The 15,097-nt window shown below is 49.0% G+C and overlaps 2 protein-coding genes across 3 annotated transcripts; both read right to left on the bottom strand.

The window, feature by feature from the left end:
- Positions 1–1,173: 1,173 nt before the first annotated feature.
- camk2n1a (calcium/calmodulin-dependent protein kinase II inhibitor 1a) lies at positions 1,174–3,064 on the bottom strand. The gene is made up of 2 exons (XM_056293584.1): positions 2,896–3,064; positions 1,174–2,388 (listed from the first exon to the last, which is right to left on the bottom strand). Exons 1-2 carry the CDS (start codon positions 3,062–3,064, stop codon positions 2,318–2,320), a joined length of 240 nt encoding a protein of 79 aa, XP_056149559.1. The 3' UTR covers positions 1,174–2,317.
- Positions 3,065–9,957: 6,893 nt separating this feature from the next.
- On the bottom strand, positions 9,958–15,010 carry mul1a (mitochondrial E3 ubiquitin protein ligase 1a). 2 transcript variants are annotated; one of them, XM_056293348.1, is made up of 6 exons: positions 14,980–15,010; positions 14,156–14,296; positions 13,505–13,592; positions 13,268–13,388; positions 12,407–12,638; positions 9,958–12,211 (listed from the first exon to the last, which is right to left on the bottom strand). In XM_056293348.1, exons 2-6 carry the CDS (start codon positions 14,270–14,272, stop codon positions 11,696–11,698), a joined length of 1,074 nt encoding a protein of 357 aa, XP_056149323.1. In that variant the 5' UTR covers positions 14,273–14,296; positions 14,980–15,010; the 3' UTR covers positions 9,958–11,695. The 2 variants fall into 2 exon arrangements, with proteins under 2 accessions (XP_056149323.1, XP_056149322.1); XM_056293347.1 differs by lacking the exon at positions 14,980–15,010 and adding an exon at positions 14,472–14,615.
- Positions 15,011–15,097: the final 87 nt, after the last annotated feature.

Below are 15,097 nucleotides of genomic sequence, written 5' to 3'. Positions count from 1 at the left end.
ACACACACACACACGAAGGCGGTGCCTATGGAGGCCTAGTGTGGACCTGCACCGCTCCGCGGGCATAAACCTGAAATAGGAGTGTGCGCTCCTTTGTTTCCTCACACTTGGCGCGTGCACGCCGCCCCCTCCGTAAATCTCAGGTTGGTCCAGGCCTCCGCTCGGGCGGTATCTCCTGGGTTATTTGGTAGCGGCCGGGACACTCTTCTGCATTTGATAGTCGTAGTCCTCCAGCGGATGGGTTGCTACTTGGGGGGGGTTGGGGGTGGGAATCAACGCCAAAGTGACACGTTTACAGGTTCTTTCACCATTTATTAGTTCACCAAATACAGTGAAAATGGCATCGTAATTTACAATGACTCATTCTTAGAATGTCATGACATTTTTGTTGCTTTTTTGCTTCATAAAACGGTGTTTCGTTATTGAAAATATTAAGGTTTCATGCACAACAAACCATATCCAGTTTCTTTAAAAGAAAGGTACAAAATAAACAAAAAAAAAAAAAAAAAAAAAAACAAACAAAAAAAAAACAACAGAACTATAATGTCCAAAAAATCGGTCAAATAACCACGTGTTATTTGAGGATACTCGTAAACAGTGCAATATACTCTAAAATTGCCGTTTTCTAACAAATTCGTCAACGAAGCTCAAGTCACAGTATACGATTTCTTAATAATAGTTTGAACATTGATGTGTGCAAAAACCCCAGACACATTCAGTTAGTCTTTAAAAAAAACCTCCAACCTCTGATATAGGACACGAGACCGGTCGACCCAGCGTCCCCCCCCCCCGGTTCTGGTCGTGTGGCCTGGCCTCCTCCCCATCTTGTGTGTACCCTCTCTGCAGTATAAATATTTTTTTTTTCTGTCGATGAATCGTAAGACGGTAGACTAGCATATCATTTAGATAACAAATATTTAGATATAAAAATACAAATATGAATTTTTGTTAAAAAGAAGCGTGCCAGAGGGTTAAGAGTGATTGGCACCTGCGTTGGCACCGGAGCAAAAGTTCATGCAAGTAGATGGAGAAAGAAGTCAACTCGAATTTATAGAAAGACAGAAACACGAATAATCGCAAAATGAAAAAAGAAAAAAAAGAAAAAAAAAGAAACAAGAGTCAAACCAATAGAAAACATCTTTTTTTTTCTTTTTTTCTTTTTTTTCCCCGATCAGTATCATTTCTACTATTTTCAAACATGTTTACCACTGTATGACCTCCACATCTCTGCTGGCCTCTTGGTGTTGGAGTATTGGAAATGTGGGGTTCAGAAAGGAGGAAGTGCGCAGGTGGAGATTGTAGCTACATGAAGGCGCCAACCTGCACCCTTAACCGTTGGGGGGTGTAATGCAAAAAAAGGGGGGGGAAATGTAGCGTGTAGCAAGGGACCTTTTCTTTTTTTTTTAAAGGGGGGGGGCAAACCAAATGGGTCTATAATAAAGACAATATTAACATTGCACCAGCCTCGGATATATGGTTTTACATACAACGGCTCTCCTCTAGCTCGTGGACTTGAGAGTTTTATGTTGGTCAGTTTTAAGAAGAAGAAGAAGAAGAAGCAGAAGAAGAAGAAAAGCTTCAGCAGCGACCGGAACTCGCTGTCGTCGGGTCAGTGCTGAAAGGACAGCTCCTTTAAATGCAACGCCGCTGACGGACTGAATCAACAATGCAGAGCGTGTAAAGGGGGAGGGGCGGGGGAGGGGGAGGGGGGGCTTGGAGTTTAGCCTATACCGAGCCTATATACTGTTGAGGTGGAAGCTTGAGTTTGGGGGAGGGGGGGGTTCAGCCTTTAGTTGCAGTATTTTTTTATTTATTTTTTTTGCATTACAGCGCTTTTTGGAAAGAAAGAAAAAAAGAAAAAGAGTGGTGGGGGGAGGGGAGTGGAGTGGGGGGGGCGGTGGTGAAGTGGTGTAATGACAAGTTCATCCGTTAGATTTCAGCAGAGGTTGAGAAACGGAGCAGCGTCCGCCATCTCAACATCTGGCTACGCAGCAGTTGCTCAAATCGGGATTCGTTTGGAGAATTGCCAGCAATCCCATAATAAATCTCGGTCTCTTTTTCCCCTCCAGAGTCTCTCTCTCTCTCTCTCTCTCTCTCTCTCTCTCTCTCTCTCTCTCTCTCTCTCTCTATCTTAGCTTTCTATTTCTCTTATCTCTCTTCCTTTCGTCTTTTCACCTTCTTCCTTCCATTCCTAATCCATCCTTGTCTTCGCCTCGTGCCATCGTTGTCTCCCAAAATCCTCGAACATGCACAGCCGACAAGTGCTTCAAATCGGTGATCAAAATAAAAAGTCTTGCAAGGCATCGTTCAGCGCGTTTTAGACGCCAGGTGACGACTTGTCCGTCATCCCCTTCAGGACCTCGTCTATTCGGTCGTCCTCGATCACCACTGTGGAAAGGAGGAGAAGACACACTCGTGTTTACTCACACAGCACGGGGACATCGACCTGCGTTGACAGACAGTATTCTCTGCACCGGAGACTACTGCTGCTATTACACACGACATGATATGCGACGTACACTTTCTTTTACACGCGACATGATGTATGGTGCATGATTTTAATCGACACCGTTGAACATCTCTAATGTCAGTTCCTGCCGAAAACAGCCGATTTCCAAAAAACGGTGCCAAGCCAAACTTATTTGTATAACTGTATTTGTATCTTTTGCTGTATACTATCTCAACACTGCGTCGTATTTCTCACGCATGGCTGCAAACAAGGTCACCGGCGTCAGCCGATGCACGGCAACGGGCGGCTTGTTTGCGCCCAAATTGGTGATCACACGGCCGCGGGGAGAGGAGCCGGTGCAAGACTCGCGCGTCCGCTAAGCGAGCACGGTTTCGTTTCGTTTCGGCGGCGGCGGCAACCTGCCGTGCGGCTTTCGTCTCATTTACCTCGCTTGGCCCGGCCGATCTGTCCCAGCTTCGGGGGTCTTTTCGCCTGCGACGCCGCGAAGAAGGCGCTGGTGTCCTGAAGTCCGCAGCTAAAGGACATCTGACTGACCTCGCTGTCCGCCCCGTAGCCGCTCATTTTCCCCTCGTTGTATGGCAGTACCTCGGACATGGTGGCACGAACGCCGATCGGGGGGGGGGGGCAGAGAGAGAGAGAGAGAGAGGAAAAAAAAAAAGGTAAAAAGAAAAAAGCCGTGGCTATGGTCGGTACGTAGCCTTAGATCCTTGGTGGAAAGCGCACTTGTTCCGAGTTTCTGCAGCCGGAATCCCTTTTCTGGAGTGACGGTGGGAAACTCGCCGCGGAGCAGGCGAGCTAGGTCCGGAGGTCGGGTCGGAGCCGCGGCGCTCGTTCGTTGGTTGCTCGGTGGCTGCGCTGAGCGGAGCGGCGTGGAGTGGCGGAGAGCAGGGGCAGAGCTGCGCTCGCTTGTTTGGCTGGCTGCTGACTGGTGAGTGTGGTGGGAGATCCCGGGATCATAAAGGAAACCCAGGCGGAGCGGTGAAGTCATCCATCCGGGGTTGAGGCGCGCGAGAGCGTGTGTGCGCGCGCGCGCGCGCGTCGGGCGTTAAAGGAGAAAGGGCGACGCCAACAGGCGAGAGGTGTCGTGGCTAAAACCCGAAGCTTATCGTTGCAGCCTTGCGGCGTCTTTCTAAGCCACCGCGGAGAAACTTTAAAAAAAAAGGGGTTTCTTGCGCGACGTGAGCGTCCCGTGTGTGTGTTTGGTGGGGGAATGGGCTTCACACGTGGACGCCACCTGTGCTGTGCTTCCGACCACACGGTCCTGTCGAAAGTCCGCTAAAGGCGGCAGAGCCCGCTTCTTATAACGGGACCGGGGCCGCCCGAACACCTGGCGGCCTTTCGGAGGTCGCCGGCGGGTGAATATCTACCCCCCCCAAAACCCGACACCTGAGGCCGCTCCTACGGCGCCATTGTCTGTAGAAGGCTGGGTGTTGAGAGTCCAGGTGTCGAAAGCTTTGTTAATTTCACAGCAGTGCCAACACGCAGCGCGCCAACGTGTTGTAACGTGCATGGATAAGAAGACACGCTGGCCGCGGGCTCGCGGGTCTGACCCTTTAGCCGAGCGGTCAGCGATGCCTCCTGCGGTGCGGGCGACGCGGGTTCGCCTCCCGACCACGGCAGTCTCTGTGGTTGCGTTGGCCCCCGAATTCGCTACAGTATTCCAAGGCCCGCGCGTTTTTTGTTTTTTTTTGTTTTTTCACGTTGGAAAAGGTCCATTGTGAAACGGTTGTGTAGCTGGATGTGTAGCTATTTCTACGCGCGTCTGTCCGCGTTGGCGCGCTGCGAAGGGAAATCCAACACCATGGACAGCGCACACGCGTTACACGCGTGTACACGGACCCCGACGTTTGTCCTTTCCGCCCTGCCGTAAACGCGGCAGTAAACATCCGGCCTGTAACTGCACCGCTGCGTCCATGCGGGCGTCAACAAAGGCCTGCAGGTGACGTCATTTCCCCCCTGCGGCGCCCGCTGACGAACGTTTTAAACGCGGTGCCGTGAGAGGCAGACGGGCGCCTCTGCGCGGCGGTCAGTCACCCGGCGTCGCCGGAGGGCGGGGGTGAACGGCTCAACGGTGGCGGGGTTAGATGAGTATAGCGGCAAGCCCCCCCCCCCAAACCCCCACTGGCGTGTGCGCCCCGCGTAACGAAGAGGGGTTACACGGGGCGCACACACCGTTGACAGCGTTAAGGGGGGGGGGGGGCGCAAGAGGCGGGAAACCATCCCAGCGAGTGACTCCGCGCCTGAGAAAGCGCTTCCGCCCAACGGAGAGGCGATGGTGAAATGAAGACGTCAACCCAAAGCTGACTGACGTCATAGCTACGGATCATAGCTCGTTCGAAACGTGTTCTTTTTGAATTGATGCCCCCCCCCAGATGATGTTGGCGTTTGATTTTAACTTCCCGTGCACACAAATCCTGAGCATTAACGCTTTACAAGCGCGGCTTTAAAAGGCGGCGGCGCTATTAATAACAAACCTGCCCCCCCCCCTGTCCCGGTGCAGAGAGCCTAGTTTCCCGGGGATACATTACAAAGCTTCTTCCTCTCCAGGATGCGGCCTCTAGGTGTCAACACAAGGCAGGCAGTTGAATGAGGATTCAGGCGGGGGGGGGGGGGGTTCACATGATGTCATCGGCCAGCGGCAGCAGTGTCAGAGGTCAGGGGAAAGAATTTGACCTCCTGCCCTGCAAAGCAACAGGTGTTTGTTCATGCGCCTATAGCTTATCCGGGAAAAGGCGCTGCGCTGTTGTTGCCAACCAGCGCAACTATTTAGGGCAGAGATACATCTGTCACACCAGCCGACTGGAATCTCCCCTCCGTCTTTATTGTACCCTGACCTTTAACGATACACTAACCTACCCTCAGGTCTTGGACACAAAAGGGCCACGTACTGGCGTCAAACAACAGGGTGGCGCTAATTGCATACGCTCTTATCTGTCCCACATGATATTGGATCACTGGTCAAGTGCAGTGACTCCTCGTTCTGTCTGCCGTCCTCTTCATTTTTAGTCATCTCTTTCCATGCCCTCTCCAGCCCTGCCATGTGGTGTGTCCCCCCCCCTGTTTCCTTCTCTCTGTCTCCTTCTCCCCCCAGCTCTCACTCTCTTGCTCTCTCTCACACACACACACACTCTCTCTCTCCCGCTCTCATTCCCTCCGCCTGTTTAGCAGAAAGCAGCTCCTAATGAGCAGACTGGCTCAATCAGCCCAATCCCCTCTCACAAGGGCACCCTTCCTCAAGGAACACTCTGTGTGTGTGCGCGCGCGTGTGCGTGCTCTTAAAACGCTGCCTCCAATTACAAAGGAGTCCCACTGCTGAGTCATTCTCTTGCCTCCCCCCTTCTGTCCCCAACAGTCAATCCAGTAAAGCTGAGTGTGCACGCATGTGCACACACACACACACACACACACACACACACACACACACACACACACACACACACACACACACACACACACACACACACACACACACACACAGATAGATAGATAGATAGGTGGATAGATAGATAGATAGATAGATAGATAGGGATGGATGGATGGGAGACAGACAGAAAGTAAGGGAAGGACACTGGCCCAGGGGGAAAACACTGATAAAATCAAGCCTGCAGTTTAAAGCCTAGATTGAGGATCGATTGGTTCTCGACTATCAGCCCTTCGTATCTCCGTGTGAGACTGTTTAAGGGGCGCTAACCGTGTAAGTTAGAGGACCAGCACAGAGAAATACAAACCGGGCCCCTCTGAATCGTTTGTTCCTGACCAGAGGGTCGGCACACGCCATCTGCAGCCATCGTTTAGATGGAGTCGCTTCCGAATCTCCGGCCCAGTCCCGGACGTCGACGCTCCCCGCTGAAGCGTTCTCCAGCAGGCGGTGGGAACGCAGGCCGCATCCCTGTCCTTGGATCCGTAAACACACGGCTGAGAGAGACGTGCACACAGCTGTGGGCTGCAGCAATGCTCCCTCTCTCTCGCTCTCTGCAGCAGCTGCCTGCTCTGTCTCTCTCACCTGACCCCCCCCCACCCCCCCCCCCCACACACACACAAGGCAGAAATAACTAAAAATATATGTTTATACGTTTTGTTTAGGGCCATATTGGTGAAATCCTTGGGGTACATGAAGCTAGACCTCTCTCTCTCTCTCTCTCTCTCTCTCTCTCTCTCTCTCTCTCTCTCTCTCTCTCTCTCTCTCTCTCTCTCAACTTCTGGGTTTGGAGTCTCTCAAGACTTTTTTTTTTGTTGTTGCTCTGATCTGAAAGGGAAGTACAGATGTGAGGAATATCTTTCGGGATCTGCTTTTCTCTTGTCGTTTTATCTCTGATGGGCATTGCGAGGCGGGGATATCGGGACACCGAGACCGGTAATCCCGGTTTTTCCTGCAGCGTCCCTTCTTCCACAGCCGTCCCCGATCCATCCTCTTGTCGGTTTGTTGTGAGGGAAGAGGAACCCTGCAGTCGCACTACTTTTGGAAAGTAGGTCACAGATCACACATTTTGCGGCATGCCCGAAGCAGATGGGTGACAACGGTAATTGGTAGCACGGGCTCGGATGGGTTGTGGTACAGCCTCATCCCCAGAGGTGCTGCATCTAAACCTTCCCTTTTCCCTGTCTGTCTGAATGTCTGCAGAAGCCCAGTTGCCAGCGCTATAAACACCTACACCCACGCCGCACCACCCACCCAGCAGCACAGCGAGCGGGCGACGTCGCTTCAGGATTTCAGAGGTTTGCAGAAACTGAGCTTATGTTCGCAGGGAGAATCAGATCGGTGTCGTTCAAACCGCCTATATGCACACCGCCTATATGACTCTGGCCATGCCTGCTGGCCCTAAAGGCAGAAGGTGTTGCCCACTGTTATCGCACCTCCCTATTTCTCACCGCGTGACTGTAAAGCACTTTGAGACTGTAACTGTGATTCAGGGCTACACAAATAAACTGGGTCTGACTCGACCGTCTGCCATTGTAGACCTCTCCAGATGCTGCAAGACGTGGGCCGTGAGAGCGAAACATCCTCAGTGACGCTGCCACACTAATGCAGTTCATAAGAAGCGTACAATCAGCTGGAACGTGCACCAGAACCAGCACAACACACCTCAGTAGGGGGATTTCTGCACTGTGATCGCAGTCCCATAAGGGCTTACAGTTACAGTAGTCCCACTTCCCAAGGCCTTGCAGCATTCCCGGTATTCCCACATGTGGCATGTCTTCCCTCACGAGGGACAGTCCATCAGTGTTGTGAATAGCGTTTCACAACATGCCCACATCACTGGCAATCGGTCCAGAGGAGACTGTGTTTATGCGTTGCGTACGCATTGTGAGATGAAGTGTGGCGAGGGCGACACCTAGTGGCGAAAGAACGAAACGACCTTAGAAAATGTTGGCGTCCTAATTTTGCATGATGCAAATCCAGCAGATAGTGAGAAATACGGCATCTGATCATTTGTATTGCAAGTCTTTCATAATCTGCTTTCACCCTGACGGCACCGTCATTGCAGTGAATGTTTGAGTAAAGTTTAGATGATGTTTAAATACCCCCCACCCCCCCCCCCTCCCAGAGCTTTACATTACCAGTTTCCACCTTTGAAATTGCTCAGGTTCTGCTGCTGTGAACTTGTTTTCCTGCTCTGGATGATCCAGTCACACTCGGGAGGAGCAGTGAAACCACCCATGATGCCGGTGTACCGCCACGGCCCGGCGTTGTGGCGTGTTCAGCGAGGGGCCGGGCCGGGGCCCAGCTGTTCAGCCGAGAGCGCTAATAAAGAGTTTGTCAAAGTGAAGCCCCGTGACCGTTGAGGAGAATTTATGGGACCCTTTTGACATCCCCCCACCTGCTCCCACCTCACCCCTTCTGAACCCGTGTCTCACCCCCTAGTTTTTAGTTCTGCAGAACGTGACGTCTTCCTTTTGTTCTACAGATTCACAGGCCGGTCGACGGTATATCGTAAACCTGTCTATCTTACTGGGCCAATTCTTTAATCATAAAATAACATTTCTGAAAGAGACAAAAGAACCCCCCCCCCCACCTCCTTTAGGATATTCATGTCATGTAAACTGTTATGTCAGTGTTTCTCAGCCCAGTCCTCAAGGACCCCCTATCCTGCATATTTTCTTTGCAACCCTGAATAGGTGCCTGTTTGTAGTTATTCATCCAATTAGCAATGAATTTTGTCAGACGTTGCACACCTTGCATAATGAAGTGCTGCGAGATGATTGGTCGAGTAAGTACAAGCAGGGCTACCTATGCAGGGTTGCAATGAAAACCTGCAGGATAGGGGGTCCTTGAGGACTGGGCTGAGAAACACTGTGTTATGTGTTGTCTCTGCCTGCTTTGACGTCTAGAAAAGCAAGAAATCTGATCTGATGGTGCGATGGTGAGTTATTACTATATTTAGTTTTTGCATTGCTTGCTTGTTTGTGTGTCCCGTGCATTTCTCCGTCTGTCACGCCATCAATTCTTTAACCGTCAGCCCACTGGGGCAAATGTGTTATTTGTGGTGTCGGGCTATAAAAATACAATTGACTCAACCGTGTGTATAAAATTTCACCGAAGATGCAAAGAAAAGAAAGAAGTGACACGTCCTCATTTTACCCCTCTGCCTCCCTGACGCCGCTCGTACTTGTTGGCATCTCGCTTTTCATAAAAGGGCCACGGAAAAATCCGGAGGTGGTTCCCATCTGCCTGTCACTCCTTCCTCCCCCCCCCCCCTTCTCCTGGCTGCTTGTTAAGAGATGATAGGAATAGCAGGTCTGCTGACTGCCTTCACAGCAGCTGGCTGTCGTCAACAAGACGTTTTGCCCTCTGGAAATAAACCCCATCACAGTTTACCCCGGGGCAAGGGAGTCCCGTCAGTGTTGTGTTTTGGGTTTTTCACACATCACTCATAAATAAACTACTTCCCCGCAGCAGCCGTGTGAGGAAACGGCTGTTCACATGTCTGCTGGTTGTGGGGAGCCGCAGATGGGCAGCGTGCTAAACTTGCAGCCCAGAAATCAAACCGGCACACAAACACACACCTCAATAGAAAACCTGCAGCATCCCCCAGATCTCTTTCTGCAGAGCTCCACCTGTAAGTACCGCCACGACTTCCTTAACGTCTCATGGAGAACCTTAAATTGAGTTTTAATTACTTTGATAATTAATTTGATTAACTAAACTGAGTAAAGAAAAAGGGGTTCAGGTTTTAACCACTTAGTTGTGATGCATTTAACTGCTGCTGTTGGTAATATTTGTAAAAGACATTTTTTAGCGCTTCCATCAGTCCCTTCCGGCCTTCTTCCCGGTAACACCATCTTTGGATCTTTTGGGAAGTTTTGGTGGAATACTTCTTGAAGTGCCTCAAACGCCTCCTCTCAAAATGTCCTTAATGCAGGGCACGGCCAACATCTCAATCTTAAATCGAGTATTACGCTTGGGGGCACTATCTGGTGTCCTTCGTGCATCCACGGTTACACTGCGTTGAGATAAACTGCACAAAACACCCCGTTTAATGTGAGAGCGCTGCTTTATTGACCCCGTCGCTTCAACAGACGCGACGGTTTCCACATCGTCTCTCCTACAGCAACGCCCAATATGTTAAATCAACATCACCTGTGAGGCCACTTACAATTTGGAGTTATTGGTTTTCCAAACAAAAACAACAACAAAAAAAAAAGGTTGCAAGTGAGTCTTTGTTTCGGTGACTTCCAATTATTCCGATTTCTTTCCCCCCACGGCGAGGAACTTCTTCCAGAGACTTGTTACTAAGTTGTGTTAGTGTTTTGAAGCAGCGGTACGAACAACGTGTCTTCTTGTGACAAGGGCAGAACGACTGTGTTATACGCAACCACTCTGCGACTGCAAGTTCAATCACCATATCAAGGCACGTGCCCTCAAACATGTAGGAAAATAAACTTCTATCTGTATTTTATATATGTACACACTTTCTCACGACATAGTTTGTCCAGTAATGCCACGTTACCAACATAACAACTTAAACAGTAATAAGTGAATTCACACACACATATATTAAATGATTTGAAAAGCTTATTCATCCACCCATCCGTTATCCGGACCGCTTATCCTGCACTCAGGGACGCGGGGGATGCTGGAGCCTATCCCAGCAGTCATTGGGCGGCAGGTGGGGAGGCACCCTGGACAGGCCGCCAGGCCATCACAGGGCCCACACACACACACACACACACATTCACACCTAGGGACAATTTAGTACGGCCAAGTTTGAATTAATATGTAATTATATAATAATAACCCAACACACTGAATCCAACACATTCAGTGTTTGTTATTCCAGCAGACGGAGGTGTTCAACGGGGTGCAACTGCAGAGAGGAGTGGGTGAGTCATTAGTCGGCTCAGGTCAAGGTTTTGGAAAACGGGGTGGTGGCAGTTAGCATTACCTGCTACTAGCGAGGTCTGGAGGCATGCACCCGCTTGCTCCGCTAACTCACAATGATGAAGCGGGAGGCTGTGGTCAAGTTGGGCCCCCCCCGCCCCGGCGGGAAGCGCTTCAAGAAGTGAGCAGCCTGCTGGTTGGGGAGCGTGTGCGGGCCACGGCGGGGATGCCCTCGTTTAGCGAAGCCCAGCCAGGATAGCGTCCCAACATCAGGGCTATGTAGGGGTTTTCCAGAATCTTCTCCACGAAGACGCAGTCAGCACCATGATTACTGGCCCTCTTTCCCACGAGCTTGCCGTGGCGATTCATGCACAGGTAGAGGTCGGTTTCTTTACCCCGGATTCTCACCTGTGGAGAAGATGGAGACAAATATACCGGCCTTGTAATGGAGACCCATAACTTTGGGTTATTGGTCTCCTCTACAAGCCGGGCAAATTTGTCTCCATCTTCTCCACAGGCACTGATCCGACATTTCCTTTGGAGATTTCATTGAACGTGTGCGTCCATGTAATAAATATCCAGATGTTACTGGCGATGTGCAATCCATTGCAGTTTTACAGTATATGAGCCTGAGCCGGTACTACCAGCTCTACAGCTGAACCAGTGACAAACACATCGAGGTAAGATTATTCACAATGTATTATAACTTCACATTTTTTGTAACTACCTCTTTCTTCAGAACACCAAACTACTGATAGGTAGTTTTAAGATAACCAGACAAAGTTAGCTTTGTCCTCTCTACAGTATTTGTACTGGGATTGAGACCTTGAAAGTGTTAAGCTGACAGAAGAACTAGTATTTGCAGGGTGGTCAGGTTCCATTTGGGGGTGGGGTGGGGGTTGCACTCAGGCCTGGTACAGAGGCACCACTCTCTTGATGGTCTGCCTACATATGGGGCAGGTGGGCTGAGGGAGGGCCTGATAGCAGCCAAAGCAGCAGCACACATGCCCACAGTCCAACAAGACACAGCCTCGGGGCTGGCTAAGACATATCACACAAGCATTTTCTACAGGTACCTCAGCCCCATCTTCAGAAGCCCTGCTTTCTGCTGAGCCCGTTCCCGCTCTCAGGGCTCTAGCCTCTAGTCTCTCGAACTCCCTTCTCAGCCTGTCCTGCTCCCAGCGCAGCCTCAGGTGGCGGTAATAGCGTCTCCCCACCCAGAGGAGGATTGCGGCCCCAGCCACGGCAAAGACAGATGCCAACACCTGCCACACAGCTGCCTGACTCTCCTGCCCCATTCGCAGGGTGTCAAAGTCTTCCGTGCTCAGGAAGAACTCTGAGCCATTGGTGGGAGGACGCAGCTTCAGGGCCCGGTCTGTGTCCAGGATTAGCTCACCTACTCCTGTCACGGTAGCGCCCACCTGGAAAATGAAATAGCATGTTTACATACTTCATCAGGGCCATCTCACATATGTTTTAACTATCAGCATATATTAAAAAAAAATAAAGCAAGGAAAGATGGCTAAATCACTGATATTAATGTTCATCATCATGTTCATCCATCCATCAGTTTTTTGATCTCTGCATTTCAAGAAGCGTTACACTCAACAACTGACCTTGAGCATTTCCTCTGTCTCCAACTGCCCTTTAGGCTTCTCCCCACTCAGGTACTGTCCTATGATGTCAGTGAAGCCAAAGGTGGCCTGGTGGAACTTCTCATGGATGATCTCCATGTGCAGCCCGGAGGCCTCAAGGGGACAGAGCACCCGGACAGTGGCCTCATCTGATCCAGCCAGGTTGAAGGGCACTGCATTCACTCTCTGATGCAGCACTCGCTCACTGTCAGTCCTGCAACAGGGGAGCGGGGGAGGGATTGGTGGGTTACTGTAGCTTTTAAGAGAACAATTTTATCAAAAGTGCAATACAGTGCAATGACAGCATACAAGTTAAGCTTTAGTTGATGAGCAAAATTTACCAAGTGTTCTTTGTTAAGCTATTGAGGGTCTGCAATAACTCAATTGCGAATAAACCTGTTGCAATCCAATTAAGTAATCTGTCTCAACAGGCTGTCATAGCTGAGATGGTGGTTGAGGTTCCATGTTTTTTAAGAATGTATTGTCTAGGTACAAGCCTAAATGTCGATGTGTTGTCATTGTAATGTGGGTAAATCTAGATCAAATCCATACTGAGAACATGAGCACAGGTGGTGAGCGCTGAGACACCTGAACTTACTATTGACCCTTATATTGATTATATTAAGATCTTGTAGGATTTATTCAATATAACAACTATGAGAGAAGATGCACACTCTTAGCCACCCACTTATACTCGAGCATCCAAACAAGGTTTTGACATAGGTACGTACTGTGGACAGAAAAAAAAAAACATAGTTGCACGAGATCCTGTGTAACTGAAAGATATTGTGCCATGTCATAACGATTCATTGTACTGTATTGCCATGGTGTTGTGGTTCTTACCAAGTGCGAGCTAAGCTGTTCCACACCAGTTTGTGTTCTCTCAACATGAGTTGTTGCACCACTCCAACACTTCCCTCTTGGAACTGACTTCTTAGAGGCTCCCCTATTGGTTGCACTATCCCTATACACAAGAGTGCATGAACACAGATGCAAGAGACAGTAATTGCTAAACACATTTTCAGGAAAAAACAAGAATCAACCTTGGCTTGTAAAAAACAAATTAGTGTGGCTGTTTACCTTCAATGACAACATACTGCAGACATTTTCCTGGGGTTACATTCAAAAGCTCCGTAAGCTTTCCATCCAAGGGCAAATGTGGTGCATCCTGAAGAGACAATAATCAGATCAACAGCACATTCATTTTTATGAATCAGACTTTAGATAATCACATCCCCTAATACAAAGTGTCCGAATATCAGGTACAATTGTAAACAGACATGCCCCTGTGATACCAGAGTTGCCCAAAGTGTAGTGTTAAGATGACCAGCTAAACTTCCTAGCAAGCTTGCAGCAATTTCACTCAAATACAATTATTTCCACACAGACTTGTGTCATAGATTGCAATTAGGCTTATAAAAATAAATGTGTAAACACCCTCTGAACTGCTTCATGAATGCTGTTTTAATATTTTTTTCCTCCATTGCAATGGGACCAAAGCAATCATCTCACTGTACAGTCAGACTGAATTTATACTCTTACCCAGTAAGAACATAAAAGATGTGTGGTACCGTTATCCAGAGGACTGACATACTCTATGAACTTGGTCCAGAGGACATAGTACATATTTAATTACATTGAGAATATTTCTTTAGTATCTTAAAAAGAAACCTGCCAAGAAGCTACTTTTGTATAAATACGAATACCAAGTACATATGCTATTCAACCAACATTGAGTTTGTCCACCGTCTTCTTCTTCTTTCTGTAGACATAGTAGAAGATGCCGGAGATAGCGAGGCTGGTTCCAAGACACAGCACATCAACAGTCCTCACAGGAAATTCCTCCATTCCCACTGCGCCTCCTCTTACCTCCTGGAGAACAGACCAACAGAGCCAGAATCCCAAACATGTTAAACGTGATGTAAATTAGGCATACAATTGAATTCAAACCTACAGGACTCGTGTGAAATGTTTATGGCACATAGCTTAAAGGTATGGCAATGTCTGCTTACTTGCACCCAGCTCTAGTTTGAGTAATTCAACTAACCTTGGAATTGATACTTCGACCAAAGTCATTACTGTCAGAACAAATCGTGACAGTCTAAAACCATACAGGGAAACAAGTCGTTGACTAATGGCAACCATTTAATCAGTTATTATCGCTGGTTAAGATACCTCTATCGTTATAGTTTACATTAACGAAAGAGCATGAAGATTTTGCTGTAATGGCTGCAATACGAGAGAATGGTCCCCCCCCCCCATACACTCACTAAAATGAATATTAGTGCACACTTGCGTTGCCGTAAGCTACGCTTTCCGATATTTAGCTAACCACACAGCAAAAGCAAGTAAGCTAAATTCTAGTTTAGCTACAAATTAGCTTGTGTTCCTTGGTGAACAAGAAAACAAGGTATCGTTCATTAAAAGGGTTGGTGGGATTCTCCGATTCATTCTCCCAACCAAGTACACGCACGCACATAACAGACGTCAACTTGTGAATTTTCAATTGCTGGCATCCATAACAAACAATATTTACTCTGCACCCAGTTGTTTACCTTAAGGAGAGTCCGTCCTCATACCCGGAAGTGTTTAGGTCATGTGATACAGGTTACGAAGCCAACGCGTCAAGACGACCTCTTCCTGGATCACGTGTTGCGGCCTCTTGTCGTGCGT

The sequence above is a fragment of the Lampris incognitus genome, chromosome 14 (assembly GCF_029633865.1).
Source record: "Lampris incognitus isolate fLamInc1 chromosome 14, fLamInc1.hap2, whole genome shotgun sequence".
NCBI lineage: Eukaryota > Metazoa > Chordata > Actinopteri > Lampriformes > Lampridae > Lampris > Lampris incognitus.
Note: the sequence above shows the minus strand (reverse complement) of the source record. Positions and strands in the feature narration are given on the sequence as shown.